The sequence below is a fragment of the Bufo gargarizans genome, chromosome 3 (assembly GCF_014858855.1).
Source record: "Bufo gargarizans isolate SCDJY-AF-19 chromosome 3, ASM1485885v1, whole genome shotgun sequence".
NCBI classification, from domain to species: domain Eukaryota; kingdom Metazoa; phylum Chordata; class Amphibia; order Anura; family Bufonidae; genus Bufo; species Bufo gargarizans.
This window is the reverse complement of record NC_058082.1, coordinates 594894672-594912540: the sequence shown is the minus strand read 5'-3', so window position 1 is coordinate 594912540 and position 17869 is coordinate 594894672. Positions and strand designations below refer to the sequence as shown.

Genomic DNA, 17869 nt, shown 5'->3' with positions numbered 1-17869 from the left:
GATGTGGGTCCCAGTGACGGACATTAAGGCCTCTCGTCTCATCAGGGCTTTCCATAGGTCCCATCCTGAGAAGGTGGGTTCTGAGTGTCCGGAGTCCACTCGTAGAGGGAGGGGTACTGTCACAACCAGACAGCTGAGAAGCTCTGACAGAGGCCTTTCAGAACCTCCTCCTTGAGTTCTCTTTGTTGTGCTGTTCAGTTCCTCATCTCGTTAGCCTCTCTCAGCTGTCATGGGTTTGGACTAATTGCTTCCCTTTAAATCCCTCCCCATGGTGCATTGCTGGGCGGCTTATACTTCCTCTTGGAGTGTGTGTGCATGCTGATCTTGTTTTCCTGTCTGCTACAAAGTTAAGTGCTGAACATTTATCTGTTATTTTCTGTTTGCTGGATCCCAGGTGACCCTGACTCCCTCCGTGTCTGGAGTAGGGAGCCGGTGGTCGTGTCCCCTCACTATTGTAGGGTGTTCAGGGGTATATAGTTGAGGTACGTGGATATGCAAACCTCCACCTTTCGGATCTTTGCATAGGCTGAGCAGCCAGGGATAGTCTCAGGTCTTGTGCAGGGGTCTCCCTTTTGGTTCCTTAGCTTTGGATCCACTCAGTCATATATGCATGTTGCTTTGTCTTGTTTCCTGTACACCGTCCGTGACATATATATATGGTGATTTAAAGGAAACCTGTCACCGGGATTTGATGTAGGTTGCTAGATCGTCGATAGCACATCCGCAATATCCAGTCCCCATAGCTCTGTGTGCTTTTATTGTGTAAAAAAAATGATTTGATCCATATGCAAATTAATCTGAGATGAGTCCTGTCCCGGAGATGAGTCCAGCGTGAAGGAGCCCAGCACCGCCCCTCAGAATCTTCTCCTTGATCCCCGACGTCAGAAAGCCAGAGCGCTGTAATCTCGCAATGCGCGAGCTAGCACATACGCAGTTTCTTCCTTGAGGCTGAGGCCAGCACAGGGAAGGAACACTATGACGACACTGCGCATGCGCTAGCTCGTGCATCGCGAGATTACAGCACTCTGGCTTTCTGATGTCGGGGAGCAAGGAGGAGATTCTGAGGATGCAGGGTGGTGCTGGGCTCCTTCACGCTGGACTCATCTCCGGGACAGGACTCATCTCAGATTTTTTTTTTTACACAATAAAAGCACACAGAGCTATGGGGACTGGATATTGCGGATGTGCTAGAGGCCATCTAGCAACCCATGTCCTCAGCTCTATACATCAAGTCCCGGTGACAGGTTCCCTTTAAACCTAACTGTGGCAACTGCTATATATATTTCTGATAGGTTTCTGATACGGGATCGCCCCTATCGGGGCGGCATTTCCGTTTTGTAGGTAGGGCATCAAGAACAGGGTGAGACCTAGGGACAGAGTCCCAGAAAACTATCAGTCTACACCTATGCAAAACTACCCCTTTTATCTTTCCTATTTCTTGGGATTTTTTGTTTTCACAATTATTTTTCTTATTTTTTTTTGCATTTAGAGGGTTATTTCAATTTTAATTGTGATTAGAATAAAGGCTATGTTTTAATGGTGGCAATCTGTGAACTTGTTTGTTGGGACACCATTGTAGTGAATTATACCTTTTGGCAGGTTATTGCCTCAGCTGCGATAATGCATATTTAATTAGAAAAATAGATCCAATTCTATCTGATTTTGCAATGACCACACAGGTCTCTTTATTGGCTGGGCGTAAGAATTAAAAGGGTTTCTTGGTGCTTATCCTCAAGACAGCCCATCAATATCAGATTGGTGGAAGTCCAACCCTCTGAGCTTCCACCGATTAGCTGTTAGTAGCCATTCAAGTGAATGGGAGCTGAGGTGCATCAGTTCTGGAACCACACAGTGGACAAAGCCTTCAATTCACTGTATAGTTTCTGGTGTTGGAGGTTGTCTGAAGCAGTTGAACGTCGAAGGTGTCTGGTGTCAGACCCCCATTGTTCTGATTTTGGCCTATCTTGGGCATTGATCAATATCAAGTCCTTGGAAACCCCTTTCATATGCAAGTTCCACCATATTTATATAAGAATATCTCTCTTTAATGGATAATATAACATTTGTCTTGCTGTGGAATGCCTTATAGTCCCCTGATAAATTCTGATTGACGTAATCATTCAGAGTCAAACAAGTCACCAAAGTAGAATTAAAACCTTTTAGTGCAAACTCAAAAATGAGATTGCTTTAACCTGAACAGATCAGAACAAATCCCTTCTCCGGCACAAGTTATGCATGCATACACCTGCTCTTGTCTTTCACCATCTCCTTAATTATCTAGCCGAGAATTCTTCAATTAACACTAATTTCAAGCAAACTGGAATAGCAACGAGAGTTCACTGGTTTCTTAGGAACCAAAATGAAAGAACAATAACATTTTTGTAACCTGGATTTGTGCTGGTGCAGGGTAAATAGAGGAAACGCTGAAAAAAAAAAAATGAAGAAACGTCCAACATAATGTTTTACGGTCTTCACAGACAACGGAGATGGCATTAGTCATCCACTCAAAATAATTGAGCAGTTTAGAAAATACATCCTCCAATTCTTAGTATGGATGTAGTTGGTGAAATGTAAAGTGAACTAAGAGGCAATGTCCATCATGTTTCTTGTTCTTATCTAAATAGTTTCAGGGTTCAGTTGGTTTACTTTTGCTCTCCAAGACTATGGCTAGGTTCACAAAGAGTGTTTTGGAGGTTTAGATGGTTTTTCAGCCAAAGTCAGAAGTGGATCCAGCAGGAAGGAAAAGCAGATGTCCAGGGTCGGACTGGCCCACCAGATCACCATAGGATCCTCCGGGGAGCCCAAGCTCTGACAATAATGCACCCCTAGTAAAACAGGGCCTTAAAAGGAACCTGACATCAACTTTATGCTGACCTCACTGAAGACAGCATAAAGTAGTGACAGAAATGCTGATATTAGCGGTGTGTCCCTCATGGGCTAATAGTAAGTAGTTGCCGAGAACCAGCTTTATAATCATTACAGCCCAGGCCTTGCAAAGAGTCAAATCTACCTGAGAAGAGTCATGGTTATTATAATCTCCTGCTCTCTCACCCATCTGCTGATGATTGGCAGTTCTTTCCTAGAGATAAAGGGAGAGAACTAGGTAGAAGATGGTCAATCATCAGCAGGTGGGCAGGAGAGCAGGAATTTATGAATAACCATGACTCTTCTCAGGTGGCCGTGAGTCTTTTCCAGGCCCAGTCTGCAATGATTGTGATGTCGGTTCTCAGCAACCACTTACTTTTAAATTCTAAATGAAAAACTGCTGAAATCAACTCACCTGTCTCTACTTTATACTGACGTTAGTATGGGCAGCATAAAGTTGATGACAGGTTCCCTTTAAGGTCCCATATAGACACAGAGGTTGAGCCCTCAGAATCATTTCCTTTGGTGGGCCCAAGGGACTTCAGTTTCGATGCTGCAGACGTCCTTCCATTATATTTCTGAATCCTTTCTAACCCACTTCTGGCTTTGGCTTAAAAAAAAAAAACTGAAGGAGAATCTGCCTTAAAACCTCCTAAGCGTTAAAGGGGTTGTCCTGAGGTATATAGGTCTTTTACTAATCTGAAATATGCCTAAATTAGTCTGATGGAAGCCACACTATGCAGCTATGCATAGCTATGCAGAGAATTTGTAACGTCCTGTGAAATCACACCACACGACCTAAAGAAGTCTATAAATCATCTTCTGAATACAGATTCCTATGTCCATATCCCTGCTGTAAACCACATATTTGAACGGCTGTTAACAGTAGCTTAGCCAAGATGGCTGTAGCCATCTTACCATGCAGAAAATTGAATAAAAAATGTACAATTAGAAAATACAAAAAAACTGATTTGTAAAATTTAAGTGAATGGGAGCAGAGCTGGACAGAGTTGTGTAGTTTCGGCATCAGAACTACTGCAGGACAGCTTATAAATATCAATAGACCATCACTTGTAAAGAAGTAGACAATCCCTTTAAGTTGACCTTGCTATTTACAGTATTTAAATTTTGACCAACTGCACAGTGTAGATCCACATTATAAGCACTGTTCGGACTGTTTCAGCTTTGCATTTCTGCTGCAGATTTTCTGAAAAACCCATGGTGGATTTGCCTATGGCAAACCTGTGCTGTGTGAACATGGCCTTAAAATCCCCACTTACACTTAGGGTCCATTCACACGTCCTGTTTTTTTTCATCCTGAAAAACGGTCCGTTTTTTGCGGATCCGTTGTTCCTGAAAATGTTTCCGTATGTCATCCGTTTTTTGCGGATCCGCAAAAAACGGAAACATGTATACATTTCAATAATCAAATAAAGTTGTTTGGATTTCTTTGAAAAAAAATTGAAAAAAAAAAAAAAAAAAAAAAATTTGTTATGTGTTTCCAGGAACGGAATCCGCAAAAAACGGATGACATACGGAATGACATCCGAATGTCATCCGTTTTTTGCGGATCCATTGACTTTGTATTGTACCAGGATCCGATTTTTCAGGACAAGAATAGGACATGTTTTATATTTAAACGGACATGCGGAACGGAACAACGGAAACGGACAGCACACATTGTGCTGTCCGATTTTTTCCAGGACCCATTGAAAATGAATGGGTCCAGATCTGGTCCTGATCTGTTCCTGAAAAAACGGAACAGATCAGGAAAGAAAAAACGGACGTGTGAATGGACCCTAAAGGAAATACTACTCCTTACCTTAAAAAAGGTCATGGTGGATCCATCTCTCACAGCCCCGTACTCGATCTTGGTTTGTTTGGCCAAGTCATCTGCAGAATCGATGGGCGACTCCATTCTCTCCACCGTGAGGAAAGCAGCCAAGTTTGCCGTGTAGGAAGAGATGATGATCAGGGTGAAAAACCACCAGATACCTCCAACTATTCTGGTAGAAAGGGCTTTGGGCATTAGCTCTGATCCTGTTGCGAGACATAGCGAGCGTTATGAAACAAGACTTTAAGGGACATACACAATGACATTTTATACAGAGGGGACCTGCAGGAAATCTATGTACCCCTCTCAATGTAATCAACAGAGGAGCAAAGCTTTAGGTTGTTCGATTTAACCCAATCATCTACAGTACTGTATGATTTTAGGGTCAAAAAGCACTTTTATAGAAACTTTGTATATTTCATATCAGTGTTACGGATGAAAGCTAAGCTCTGATTGGCTACTGTGGGTGACCAGGCCAGTTGCTTTAATTATGAAAGAGAATACTTTTATACCTCACTTTACACGGTTTAACACTGCCCCTGTTTTAGTGTACTGGATATTTTAAGAACATTCAACCTGTTTTGACAGTAAAGTAAGTATAAGTTGTAAAAAAATTTAGAAAATATTTTAACTGCAATTTAGATATTATATTTAGAATTGTTTAAAGGTGATATAGCTACATTAGTGTAAAGCAACTTTTTCTGCTGGGACCTCACCGGCGGTGGAAGTCTATGACATGACAAAAAATGACCTCAATTTATTTGTGTGTATCTCCTGAACTATCAGAGATTGGTGCAACCAGATAAAGTCCACTCATTATCTATCTATCTATCTATCTATCTATCTATCTATCTATCTATCTATCTATTATCTATCTATCTATCTATCTATCTATCTCATATCTATCTATCTATCTCATATCTATCTATCTTGTGTCTGTTTCTCATTTTATGGTAAACATTTTCACAGTTAATTAAAACAGACTAGAACACAATTTGAGGTCCTAACTCCGACTATGAACTTTTGGACAAAAGGTATCTATCCTCACATAGTAATATCACATACCGCCTAACTGTGCTTCACAACCTACAGGCCTCTTATATTCTGTCTCTCTGTTACAAGAGCGAAGGAGTCAATGAGTCATTTCTCAGGAGCTTTAGGCCAGGCTTCCTTGATTAGGTTTCTTAAAAGGGTTGTCTGCTTTTTGCTATTGATGACCTATCCTCAAGGAGTTGGACCCCCACCGATCACATGTTTGAAGTCAGTTTTTTGCAGCCAAAGCCAGGAACAGTTTCAAATAGAGGGGCATACAAACATTAAAACATAGAATATTGATGGCAGAAAAAGACCACTTGGTCCATCTAGTCTGCCCTTATATTATTTCTTTTTTATCTTAGACATATGTATGTGTCCTCCATTTATGATTCATTCACCAAAAAACCTTAACATGGAAAGTGTCAGCTTTCCAATAGGAACAGGAATTCCAGATGATTAAATATCCAATCTTTATTGTGTCTAAATGACCTAACCCATATAACGAGTGCCGCAGCTTTCCTATACACTACTCACAAAAAGTTAGGGATATTTGGTTTGTGGGTGAAATTTCAGGATGAACCTAAAATGCCCTCTAACCTTTAAAGGTGAACTTAATGTGGCCTTCTCTATACTTTTGAATGCACATGTCCAATGTTTCAATACTTTTTGCACAACTTGCTGTTCTCTAGGAGAAGGAGCTGAACAGCAAAATTCACAACAAGTGATACATGAATTTCCCAATACGTTTTCTGGTTCCATTAGAATTGGTATTTAAACAGTTCTTCTCATCATGCTGGCTTGCGAGGCTTTGAGCCGGATGTTCTCAGATGGAAGTAGCCACTGAGCTTAGAGTGTCAAATAGTGTCATCAGCAGATTGAACAGAGATACAGAGAGACTAGAAGAGTCAGAGAAAGGCAGAGAAGTGGACGTCCTTTGGCCACATTCTACACTGATGACCGCTTAATTGTGAAAAATGCCCTGCGGAACCAGATGATGAATGCCACACAAATCCAGGAACATTTAAGAGAGGTGAGAGGCACCCAAGTGTCACATAAGACCATTCAAAATCATTTACATGCTAGATGATTTGCAAAGGTATCTGGCCACAGGCATCATCATCGTGCATGGGCCAGGGAGTATCTACACTGGACAAGGGACCAGTGGGCCTCAATGCTGTTCACTGATGAAAGTCCAGTCATGCTGAGCAGGAATGATGGCCGCCAATGATATTGAAAACGTCAAAGAGAGCACTATGCATCAGCCACTGTTGTCACCATATGAGCCTTTGTTGGTGGTGGCGTTACAGTGTGGGCAGGTGTGTCTAGTCAATACAGAACCGCCCTAAACTTTGTGAATGGTACAGTGACAGCCCATACTACTTGAATAACATCATTAATCCAGTTATTGTGCCTCTGCATGAACAACACAGGCCTAATTTTACCTTCATGGACTACAATGCGCCAGCTCATTGAGATCGCATCATTAGGGGATGGTTGCTGGAGACTGGAGTACCTCAAATGGAGTGGCCTGCACTTTCTCCAGACCTGAGTCTCATTGAAAACCTATGAGATCAGCTGAGTCACCATGTAGAGGCTCATAACTCTATAGCCCAGAACCTCAATGACTTGAGGGCCACCCTTCAAGAAGAGTGGGATGCCATGCTTCAGCAGACAATAAGTCGACTTGTTAACAGCATGAGACGTCACCGTCAAGCTGTAATTGATGCTCAAGGCAACATGACGAGTTATTGAGACATTGACATTTTTGTGGGAGTATACCCAGCACTGGTGTTGGCTTTTGTTTCATTATTTGTTTAAGATGAGGAAATCACCATTGCTGCTTCTACTTAAATGCCCTACTTTCATGATATAATATCACTGTAGCGTGAACTTTTTATGTTTTCCATAAATTTCACCCGAAAGCCAAATATTCTTTTTTGTGAGTAGTGTATACTAGATAACACAATGACTAATCTAAAACTTCTAAAAAACAATCTCTGTGACCCCCGTCAGTGGTCAGGTCCTTTAAGATCTGCTCCTCTACTCTAGAGAACATTACGTAAGAACATTCCTTATATTTTGCAGCATGAGGGAAACATGAAGTGACGAGGGTTTGGGGTTACCTGGCAGATTGTTCTTTTTCGTGATGAAGTATTTTGCTATAATTATTTTCTAACATTTTTCTGCCAGTCTATATGCCAGCTACGGGCTCTTGAAGCAATGTTCACTATTCAATTACATGTTTTCCTGAAGCGATGGAAGCTCGGAGCGTCTCGCTGTCTCATTAACTGTCAACAGGTTTGATTTGTACTCCCTTACGTACAGTGAGGAACAGAAGTATTTGAACACCCGATTTTGCAAGTTCTCCCACCTAGAAATCATGGTGGGGTCTGAAATTCACATTGTAGGTGCATTCCCACTCTGAGAGACAGAATAAAAAATAAAAAAAGGAAATCACATTGTATGATTTTTAAAGAATGTATTTGTCTTGCACCGCTGATCATAAGTATTTGAACACCTGGGAAACACCAAGAATTCTGGCTCTCCAAGACCTGTTGCTGTGCCTTTAAAAAGTCCATCTCCACTCATTAATCTAACTTAGTAGCACCTGTCTGAGCTCTTTATAGACACCTGTCCACCCCACAGTCAGTCAGACACCAACTACTACCATGGGCAAGACCAAAGAGCTGTCAAAAGACACCAGAGACAAAATTGTGGACCTTCACAAGGCTGAAAAGGGCTACGGGGCAATTGCCAAGCAGCTTGGTGAAAATAGATCAACTGTTGGAGCAATTGTTAGAAAATGGAAGAGGCTAAAGACGACTGTCAGTCTTCCTCGAACTGGGGCTCTATGCAAGATCTCACCTCGTGGGGTATCACTGATAAGAAAGGTGAGGAATCAGCCTAGAACTACAAGGGAGGAGCTGGTCAATGACATGAAGAGAGCTGGGACCACAGTTTCAAAGGTCACTGTCGGTAGAACACTACGTCGTCATGGTTTCAAATCATGCATTGCACGGAAGGTTCCCCTGCTTAAGTCATCACATGTCCAGGCCCGTCTGAAGTTTGCCAATGACCATCTGGATGATCCAGAGGAGGCATGGGAGAAAGTCATGTGGTCAGATGAGACCAAAGTAGAACTTTTTATTCTAAACTTCACTCGTCGTGTTTGGAGGAAAAAGAAGGATGAGTGTCATCCCAAGAACACTATCCCTACTGTGAAGCATGGGGGTGGTAACATCATTCTTTGGTGGTGCTTTTATGCGAAGGCGACAGGACGACTGCACTGTATTAAGGAGAGGATGAATGGGGCCAGATTTTGAGCAACAACCTCAGAGCATTGAAGATGGGTCGTTACTGGGTCTTCCAACATGACAACGACCCAAAGCACACAGCCAGGATAACCAAGGAGTGGCTCTGTAAGAAGCATATCAAGGTTCTGGAGTGGCCTAGCCAGTCTCCAGACCTAAATCCAATAGAACATCTTTGGAGAGAGCTGAAACTCTGTGTTGCTCAGCGACAGCCCCGAAACCTGACAGATTTAGAGGAGATCTGTGTAGAGGAGTGGGCCAACATCCCTGCTGCAGTGTGTGCAAACCTGGTCAAGAACTACAGGAAACATTTGACCTCTGTAATTGCAAACAAAGGCTTCTGTACCAAATATTAACACTGATTTTCTCAAGGGGTTCAAATACTTATATTCAGCAGTGCAAGACAAATACATTCTTTAAAAATCATACAATGTGATTTCCTATATATTTTTTTTAATTCTGTCTCTCAGAGTGGGAATGCACCTACAATGCAAATTTCAGACCCCTCCATGATTTCTAAGTGGAAGAACTTGCAAAATCGCAGGGTGTTCAAATACTTCTGTACATCACTGTAAGTGACACCATAGAGTTCTCAAGAAGTATCTCTCGAAGTGCATCCCCTGATGCCCAACGGCTTCTTAGTTTGTATCATTTGCTAATTGCTCCTTTTGTCTAGAGTGTTTCAGTCTAGGGGGTTCTGAGAAATGTACATTTTTCTAAGAAATCAGATGAATAATTAACATACAACAAGGCATTTCATTAGTGATGTCAATTAGATGGCGCTTTGTTTCCTTGGTGCTGCCTCCTTCAGGGCCCAACACTGAACTACTTCCTCCAGGGGTTACTGTTGTTTCTCATTGAAGAAACACTGTGCATTTTCGAGATTAATTTTTCACGCAATGCTCCATGGGAGAAAGTATGTAAAGGAAGCAGAATATGCACATTAACTCATACTAACCAACCAGAGACGTCCATCTGTAGACAGCCATACTGATCAGTAGCAAGAACCCTGAACCCTGAGCAGTCTACAAGGGGTGTCTCTGGTTTGTTTGGTATATGTTAGAAGTATTTTCTAGACTCCTGATATTGACAATCTATCCTCAGCTGGGGTAGGCCTGGAAAACAATCCTAAAAATGGTCCCATGTTGTCGGGGGGTCCAAACTGACATATAGGCAGGGTCAGCAATACCATAGTGCAAAATGCCATCCAATCAGAATTGTATACCTGCCATTTCCTGTCCTCCTACTCCAGTTGTCTCTGATAAATATATGGAGCAGAGTGCATAGGAGGCAAGATGTGGCCACAGCAGTTAAATTCTGGAGGGTATGTGCGGTCACTGGCCAAGCTCATTATGTACCCAGCCAGTGGCAGAGAGGAGGACTTAGGTGGCCCCCTGGGCATCGGCTCACTGGGAAATCTCCTTGTAAGGTCTATGGCCGAGGTCATGGTAAGGTCATTAATATCTGATCGGTAAGGGTTCGACACCCCGTTCCCCTACTAATCAGTTCTTGCCTGTAGCCTCCGATGCTGGAATTAGAACTGTCAATGGAACAAGAAGCACAGTGCCGTTCGAAGTGTAGTGGTTGTGCTGCGTTACTGCAGCTCAGCTCTGATTCACATTAATAGGAGCCAAGGTGCAGTAATCCAGGATGGCCACTACAATTTGAACAGCGCTGTGTTTCCTGTTCCATTCACAGTGCTAATTCCAGAGCTGGAGGTAGGGGTGCAGGGTATTTGACCTTCTCCAATCGAATATTAATGACCTATTCCGAAGATAGGTCATCAATATCAGGAGCCTGGAAAACCCCTTTAATTTGCAACTGCCAACAGGATGAGATCACTGTATTTTAACAGTCCCTGTTGTGTTCAATGTTAGCTGTCTAAATCCATATACAGTGAGCTCCCCCTTGTGGTGGTTTGCAAAATTCGATCATGTAACTTTATGACTGTGTGAGGAGAACGAATTTGGAGCTTGCTGTTCTAAATAAGATTTTCTAGCATAATCTCTCATATATCTATCCACCTCAAATCTATCTATCTATTTATCTATCTATGATATGAGATCTGGAGATGGAAAAACTATGATGATTAGGATGATTTCATATGCACATGTCGGTTTGTGTTTGGAAGAGATAATATTTGTTTTATCTTTACCTCCCACACTCAAGTCTTCACTTGTCCTATATCCAGACCTCTTCAGCTTCCAGAAATAACACAAAACTGGTCAATCACTACTTTTTCAAGCGGAGACCACAATGCTGAGATCTCCAATGATCGAGTTGTAGGAGAACCAGAACCCAGCAGCAGTTGTTTATATGCTCTAATGGGGCATATGGACAAGGGTTGTCCCATCCACTGATGTATGGGGGAAGGTCCTGTACCAGAGTTGTATTACCAGAAGCAGTGCATGGACACAGGTGGCGCTGTTTCTGGTAACACAGCTTTTACATGATACAGTTTAATAACTTTAAATAAGCAATTGCTGGCGTATTATTAATGTGCTTTTGGACTTTTGATTCTTTATAAACAAATAATAATAATTCTTCATATTATTTTTTTTATATTATTATTATATTTTAGGTATTATTATATATTATTAGATACAGTTAACTTGTATTAAATATTAACCAGACCAGTAGATTATGACTGACACCAAATTTTTGGAGAAATATTTGCTAAGCCTAGTTTTTTGAGCATCTGGCTCTTCGGGCTTTGTGAAAAAAAAAAAGCATGCTTCTTTTGAACCCCACCCGAAGAGCCAGAGGTCTTGGGTACCTGGCCTAAGGTCCCAGATCATTGCAAGTAAATATATAGAGGACAACATCAGCATGCAAGTGTTTCTATCAGGAATCTGGGTCAGAGACAATACTTGCTGAAGTCTCTTTAATATGGCAGACATGACAGCCAATCCTGATCCAGACTTTGCTCACGCTCTGTAGAAAAGAGAAAGTCTGATCATCACACTTAAGAATTGAAACAAAGACGGCTTCCAGTCAAGCACAACATCTATTTTGTACAATGCAAGAAGAGCATGACACTAAGTGCAGAGGGTACACAATGATCCATGGTTTATTAACGTTCACACTCTGTAGGGCCAAGCACCTTCATCCATGGAACAAACGGCCATTTTGGGGGGGAAAAAACTATGCGTCCTTCCATTGATGAAGGAGCTTTTGGCGACCCGCTTGCCATCACAAGAACTATGCAACTGGTGCATAAACCATGGTTGATTTATGATTTTTTTTTTATATTTCTTGAAAGACAAGCAGAGTCTGGTTGGGGCTGACTGTCATGTACCCAAGGTAATGGTAACTAGCGGACACTGCATCCCACAGTGTGCTGTGGATGCTGGTAAACTCCAGAGATATGACTTCTTGGGATATTGCACACAATGGAAACAAGGGTCTAACACAAAGGTGGACACGTTCTACAACAAAGACCTATTACTGTAACACCTTATGCCGCTTATGCTGTCTTAAAGAGAGAAAACAGACAAGAATTGCAGACATTTTTTGTTTTTTATTCCCAAAAATATTAAGAATTATTTATTTTCTTTTTTTTCTACAAATCATTGACTGAGGCTTGAATTCCTCTAAGTGGAGGCATATAAGAAAAATGTTGTCCAGTAACACCCTAAGGTAAGAAGATAAGGTCTGACCCATACAGCTTGCAAGACTGAGAGACGTGGAATCCCACCTGCAGCTGTCAGTGAAGTGGGTTACCCTAGGACTTGTTCACACACTAGATTTTGTCCATGGATTTCGGCATGGAATCATTGCAAATATCCACACAGAATCCATGCCCCACTGTTTTCTAAGGGAATCCCTAGAATTCCAGACTTCATGAAAAGGGGGCATGTACAGAGGTTTCTACATTGATTGGTGGTAAGCCACAGGTGGATCTGCATCAAGCAAAATGCAAAAACTCGGTAGAAACCCAAGGTTCAGTCTCCAATTTCTACAGCGAATTCCATGTGAACTTACTTTTAGCTCCTCCACCAACAGCTTGTGGAAACCAACAGCTTGTAATACTCAGTTGTTGCATTAAATGATCCTAGGACATCTGCACCTCAGTGGAAGGCTTGTAATGTAAATGTGATAGAAATTTTTAGCCCCTATCTCCGAAGACAAGTGAAACTTTATAAAGATTTTACTCACCCATACTAAAGCAGAGTTTTTGAAAAGTAAGACCGAAGTAAACTTCCTGATCCATGAGTGGATCTCCTAAATGCCATGTTGCCTAACTGATAGTGGTATCAAAAATGGCTTGCTAAATTTTTTACAGTAATTCATATCTACCCTGGACTTTATAGCAGAATTTACAAATATTTCAATAGGAAATGATTGGAAGCCATGATAGTTGTGTCAACAGAGCCTTCTACACTTTCACTACTGTAGTATTAATACAGCCTTCATTCTTTTTTGCTAATAATAATCTATTGGTTACATTCTCTCCTTTACAGAAGTTATTGGACAGTTGTGATTGATGAGTCTGGGTGATGTCTTGTTACATTCCGCTCCTGGGATAAGATCATTTATAATTTATGTCATAGATAGTGATCATCATACAGGACGTTGTGCACTCAGGATTACTGCTATAATACAACCTGTCCTCTGATCTGCATGAGATATTAGAGATGAGCCTTTTTAATATAGGGTTTGTACAATGAAAAATATATACAGTTTTGCCCTTGCAAGATGGTTTCTTCTTTACTACTATTTGTACGTACATTAACTTTATGGTTAAAATATCCAGAATCCTACCCTACCCTGAATTACCTTTTGTGTACTTTAGCAGGCTGTATACAGATGAGACTTACCTGTTTGGATGGATCTGGGTGAAGTTAAGGTGGTTTAGGTTGTGCCCTATATGTTTACATTTAAAGAGTCTGTCCAGGTTTATAAAATTCACAGTGGTATTGCAGCTAAGTTATGACTATTTTGGGTGTTGAGTTGTAAGAGACAAGCATCCAAAATGTATTATGAAGTGCATTATTTGTACAGTGATTTTCTTGATGCATAATTCAAGCAGGAGAGTATCAGTAAGAATACTCTCTGTCTTAACGTCCCACCCTCTCTGATCAAGCCATTAGTTGGATGTGATAACTGCAGTATTAGCAAGTGCCTTCTAACAAGGGTCAGACTGGACTTCCTGGAGCCTATAAGCGAAGACGATACTGGAGGCCCACCACCCAACTACACAGAACTGGTACATAATAATCCCACCATAATCTCTACTTGAACCCATTGGACAAGCTGTGCTCATTATCATGACAGGGCCAGTTTACCCCTCATCCTCCAGAGAAATATCTCCTAAAGAACAACTGTAGTACAAAGTTAGCTAAAAAAGTTTAGAGGGTAGCATGATGTAAAGAAAACGTATGAGAGATGGATCACAAGGACTCCGAAAGAACCTTTCATGGTAAGCTACTGTTTATCCACAAAAATGTCTACAAAGAATAGGAGAACTCAATGTTTTACCATTTTGCCTCTATACAAAATAAATGAACACAATGTCTGAGGTCAGCATCTTTAGAGCGACTCATCTGTGAGGAACTCTATAGCGATCCTAACTACCACCCAGTGATGAACATGGGTAAGCCATCTCCCAATTTTAACCTTCCACTGAGCTTATGGTAAGTCTTGAAGTCTGATGATTTCCCTTGCTGTGAAAAAATGAAAATACCTCATAATCCCAAGGAGGTTGTGAAATATTCTTGTGTGATATCGAAGAGGGTTTCTGATTTTTAGGGTTTCTCCAAACAAATGTTAAACGTATGAATTAATTGTAAAATAAGTTTAAAAAACAGCTTAACACTGACTACTTCAGCTACACAGACCTAACATGGCTGCTAGGAAATTTGTGCAAACAGCATCAGACTGTAGTCCCTTGGGCCCACCAGAATAAATGATTCTGAGGGCCCACCCTCTGTGTATTTAGGATCTTAAGGGCCTTCTTTTTAAGGGGCCCATTATTATCAGAGCTTGGACCCACTGGAGGATCCTCTGGTATTCTGATGGGCCAGTCCGACCATGGGCGCAAAGAAGACAACGAGGTAAGTGTAGTTTTTGAATTTACAGAGCTCGTAATGGTAAGCTTTTGCCCAGACTGCATAAGGTCCATCCACTAATATCCTCTGCCCTTCTTTTTATCATTACCTAATGGATAATAAGATCTCTTTGCATAATGGAAACTATACAGATTACAAAATAACATCTGGAAGATGTTCATCTGGCACAAGAGGTACGTGACATTATGTTGTCTATACTGCGGAGTTTGCCATTTACAGTAAGTAGGCATGGCCATCTCTCTCTGCTTAAGTCACATTAAAGCATGGCATTCCAGGAAGCTGACATAAGGGTTTACAGTGTAACATAGGGGTACGGCAGTGGAGTTTACCAGCACAGAAGGCCCCAAGCAGACTGTGGGAGGTGTCTGACAATCAAGTTGTGACCTTAGTACCTTGTTGCATGAGAGCTCCAACTCCAAACCAGAAACTATTTAGCAAAGTAAAATTGTTTTCCACGACATCTGAGTCAGGGTTGCACGGGTGTGGGTTATACCACTCGTATGGGGTGAACCTGTGGTTTTTAACAGAGACAGTCTGTGAACATCAGATAAGTACAAAGCATCGGCAAACCTGCTTAAACAATGTGAAGAAAAAAAGAAGGGGTTAAGCATTGCTACATACAGTATGAAGCATTTCACAAGGTTTTGCTGTCATTTTCAGATAAAATGCATTGAATAGATCAGTGGAGAGGCTTAAAGGGACACTCCAGGCAGACCCGAGACAATTTGCTATGGCTAATACTAGATATGAGTAACATAGTACATAAGGCCGAAAAAAGACACCCGTCCATCCAGTTCGGCCTGCCATCCCGCAAGTTGATCCAGAGGAAGGCAAAAAAAAAAACCCTGTGAGGTAGAAGCCAATTTTCCCCACTTTAGGGAAAAATTCCTTCCCGACTCCAATCAGGCAATCAGAATAACTCCCTGGATCAACGACCCCTCTCTAGTGGGTGGAACATGATAGCATTGCCTCTTTGGTAAACTTTGAATTCTTGTGTCATGCACCTCCCCCCTAGGACAGGATCCAGATAGAACACATTGTATAGGTTTTGCTTGGAGTGTTCTTTTAATATATGCAAAAAGATTTTTCTTGGTAAACATCTTATCAGGATAATTTTTGTCAAATCAACATTTATCCTGAAATTCTGATCGAATTCCACTTCATCGGGTTCAATTCGCTCAATACTATTCATTACCAAAAATTTTGACTATGTGGCAACAAGCCATTTTAGAAGGGTGGGTAAAGAGAGTGAAAAAAATCTAATGTCAGATGTACAGTTAGCCTATTTTTGGTCTGAAACTGCCATGCTAGCCAACATTTGGCCAACTCATCCCAGATATGGCAATATTAAAGTGTGCCGCCAGTTATAAACAGGTTTTCAGACATGAATAGTAGGGGTGAATATAAGAAATTTTGTAATATATCTTATTAAAGAATTATGCCTCCTCCTGGGCTTTATTGCTGTATCTCCATCTCCAGTCTCACACACAGAAGGAGGAGGCATAATGAAGCTGCTGCCAGCCAGTGACTGATTTATTACCTCACTATCAACTGTAGTAGAGCCTCATCCTACTAGATAAAGTAGAGTCAAATGTGATAAGTGTAGCAGAGCTATAAAACTGCAGTTTGTGTGTCTCTCATCCAGCAGTCTCCTCCTCTACCCTCCTCTCTCCAGAAAATGATCGTCATACAATTGTCTACGATCGTTCAAGTAGATTGTGTGGGTCTTGCTGTCTTTCTCTTTAGAGGCAGGAAAGGCATGAATGCTACAACCCAGGAGGCTGTAGAAAGGAGACCCCTGATTTCTCCTCCCTTCCTTATAGACACCCCCATCTACATCATTCATTAATGTTAGGCAGTGAGTAATCGACAATGACAATGAATTATGGCACGTTTCTCTTCTAAAGGGGGAAAGACCTGTGTGAGGATGACCATGTGGTCAATAGAGCATCCATAGAGAGGAAAGAGACCTTAGCTCCATCCTTATGGACAGAATGAACCTGTATGATGCTTCCCCTGTACAATAGCAAGTAATCCTAGCGTGCAAGTTGCAGTAACTGGCCAAAGGGTCATGCTGTTTTGTCATCTAGAGGAAGGCAAAGCATGAGGCAGAGATGAGGCTGATGGAACGGAGATCCCAGCTTCTGCTGGGCCCTTTTTCATGAGTGACTGAAACTGTGCAGAACTCCTTCTCTACATAGGCATGTAATGCTTGAAAACAAGGCAGTGGGTAACTGGCCAGAGGACCATGCTGCCATTCTCTTCCAGAGCAAGGGGAAGAATTAAGTTGGGCTCAACAAGTACCGGACCCTCATGACATTGAACAATTATAACCCGGTCCCATTTTAAATCTTTCTATAGGCCTTCCTTGTCTCTATGTATACCCCTGATAACTCTCAAATAACATTAAAGGGGTTTTCAGTGATTTTCATATTGATGGAGATTGGGCATGGGTCCGACTCAAGGCATCCCCGCTGATCAGCTGTATGAAGACGTAGCGGCGCTCCATGAGCACTTAGGCCTCTTCCTAGGCCATGTGACATAATGTTCATCGGTCACAGAGATTAGGCAGGGGTCCGACTCACGGCATTCCCGCTGATCAGCTCTATGAAGACGTAGTGGTGCTCCATGAGCACTTAGGCCTCTCCCTAGGCCATGTGACATAACGTTCATTGGTCACAGAGATTGGGCAGGGGTCCGACTCACGGCATCCCAGCTCATCAGCTCTATGAAGACTCAGCGGTGCTCCGTGA

At 41.8% G+C, this 17869-nt stretch overlaps 1 protein-coding gene across 1 annotated transcript in view; it reads right to left on the bottom strand.

Annotated features, from left to right (window-relative positions):
• Positions 1-17869, bottom strand: part of GRIK1 (glutamate ionotropic receptor kainate type subunit 1) — a 248600-nt gene that overhangs the window by 55425 nt on the left and 175306 nt on the right. Inside the window, exons 11-12 of the mRNA XM_044287731.1 lie at positions 15509-15627; positions 4688-4905 (exon numbers count right to left, since the gene is read on the bottom strand). Of these exons, the coding sequence (XP_044143666.1) occupies positions 4688-4905; positions 15509-15627 (337 nt within the window). The remainder of the gene's footprint in view (positions 1-4687; positions 4906-15508; positions 15628-17869) is intronic.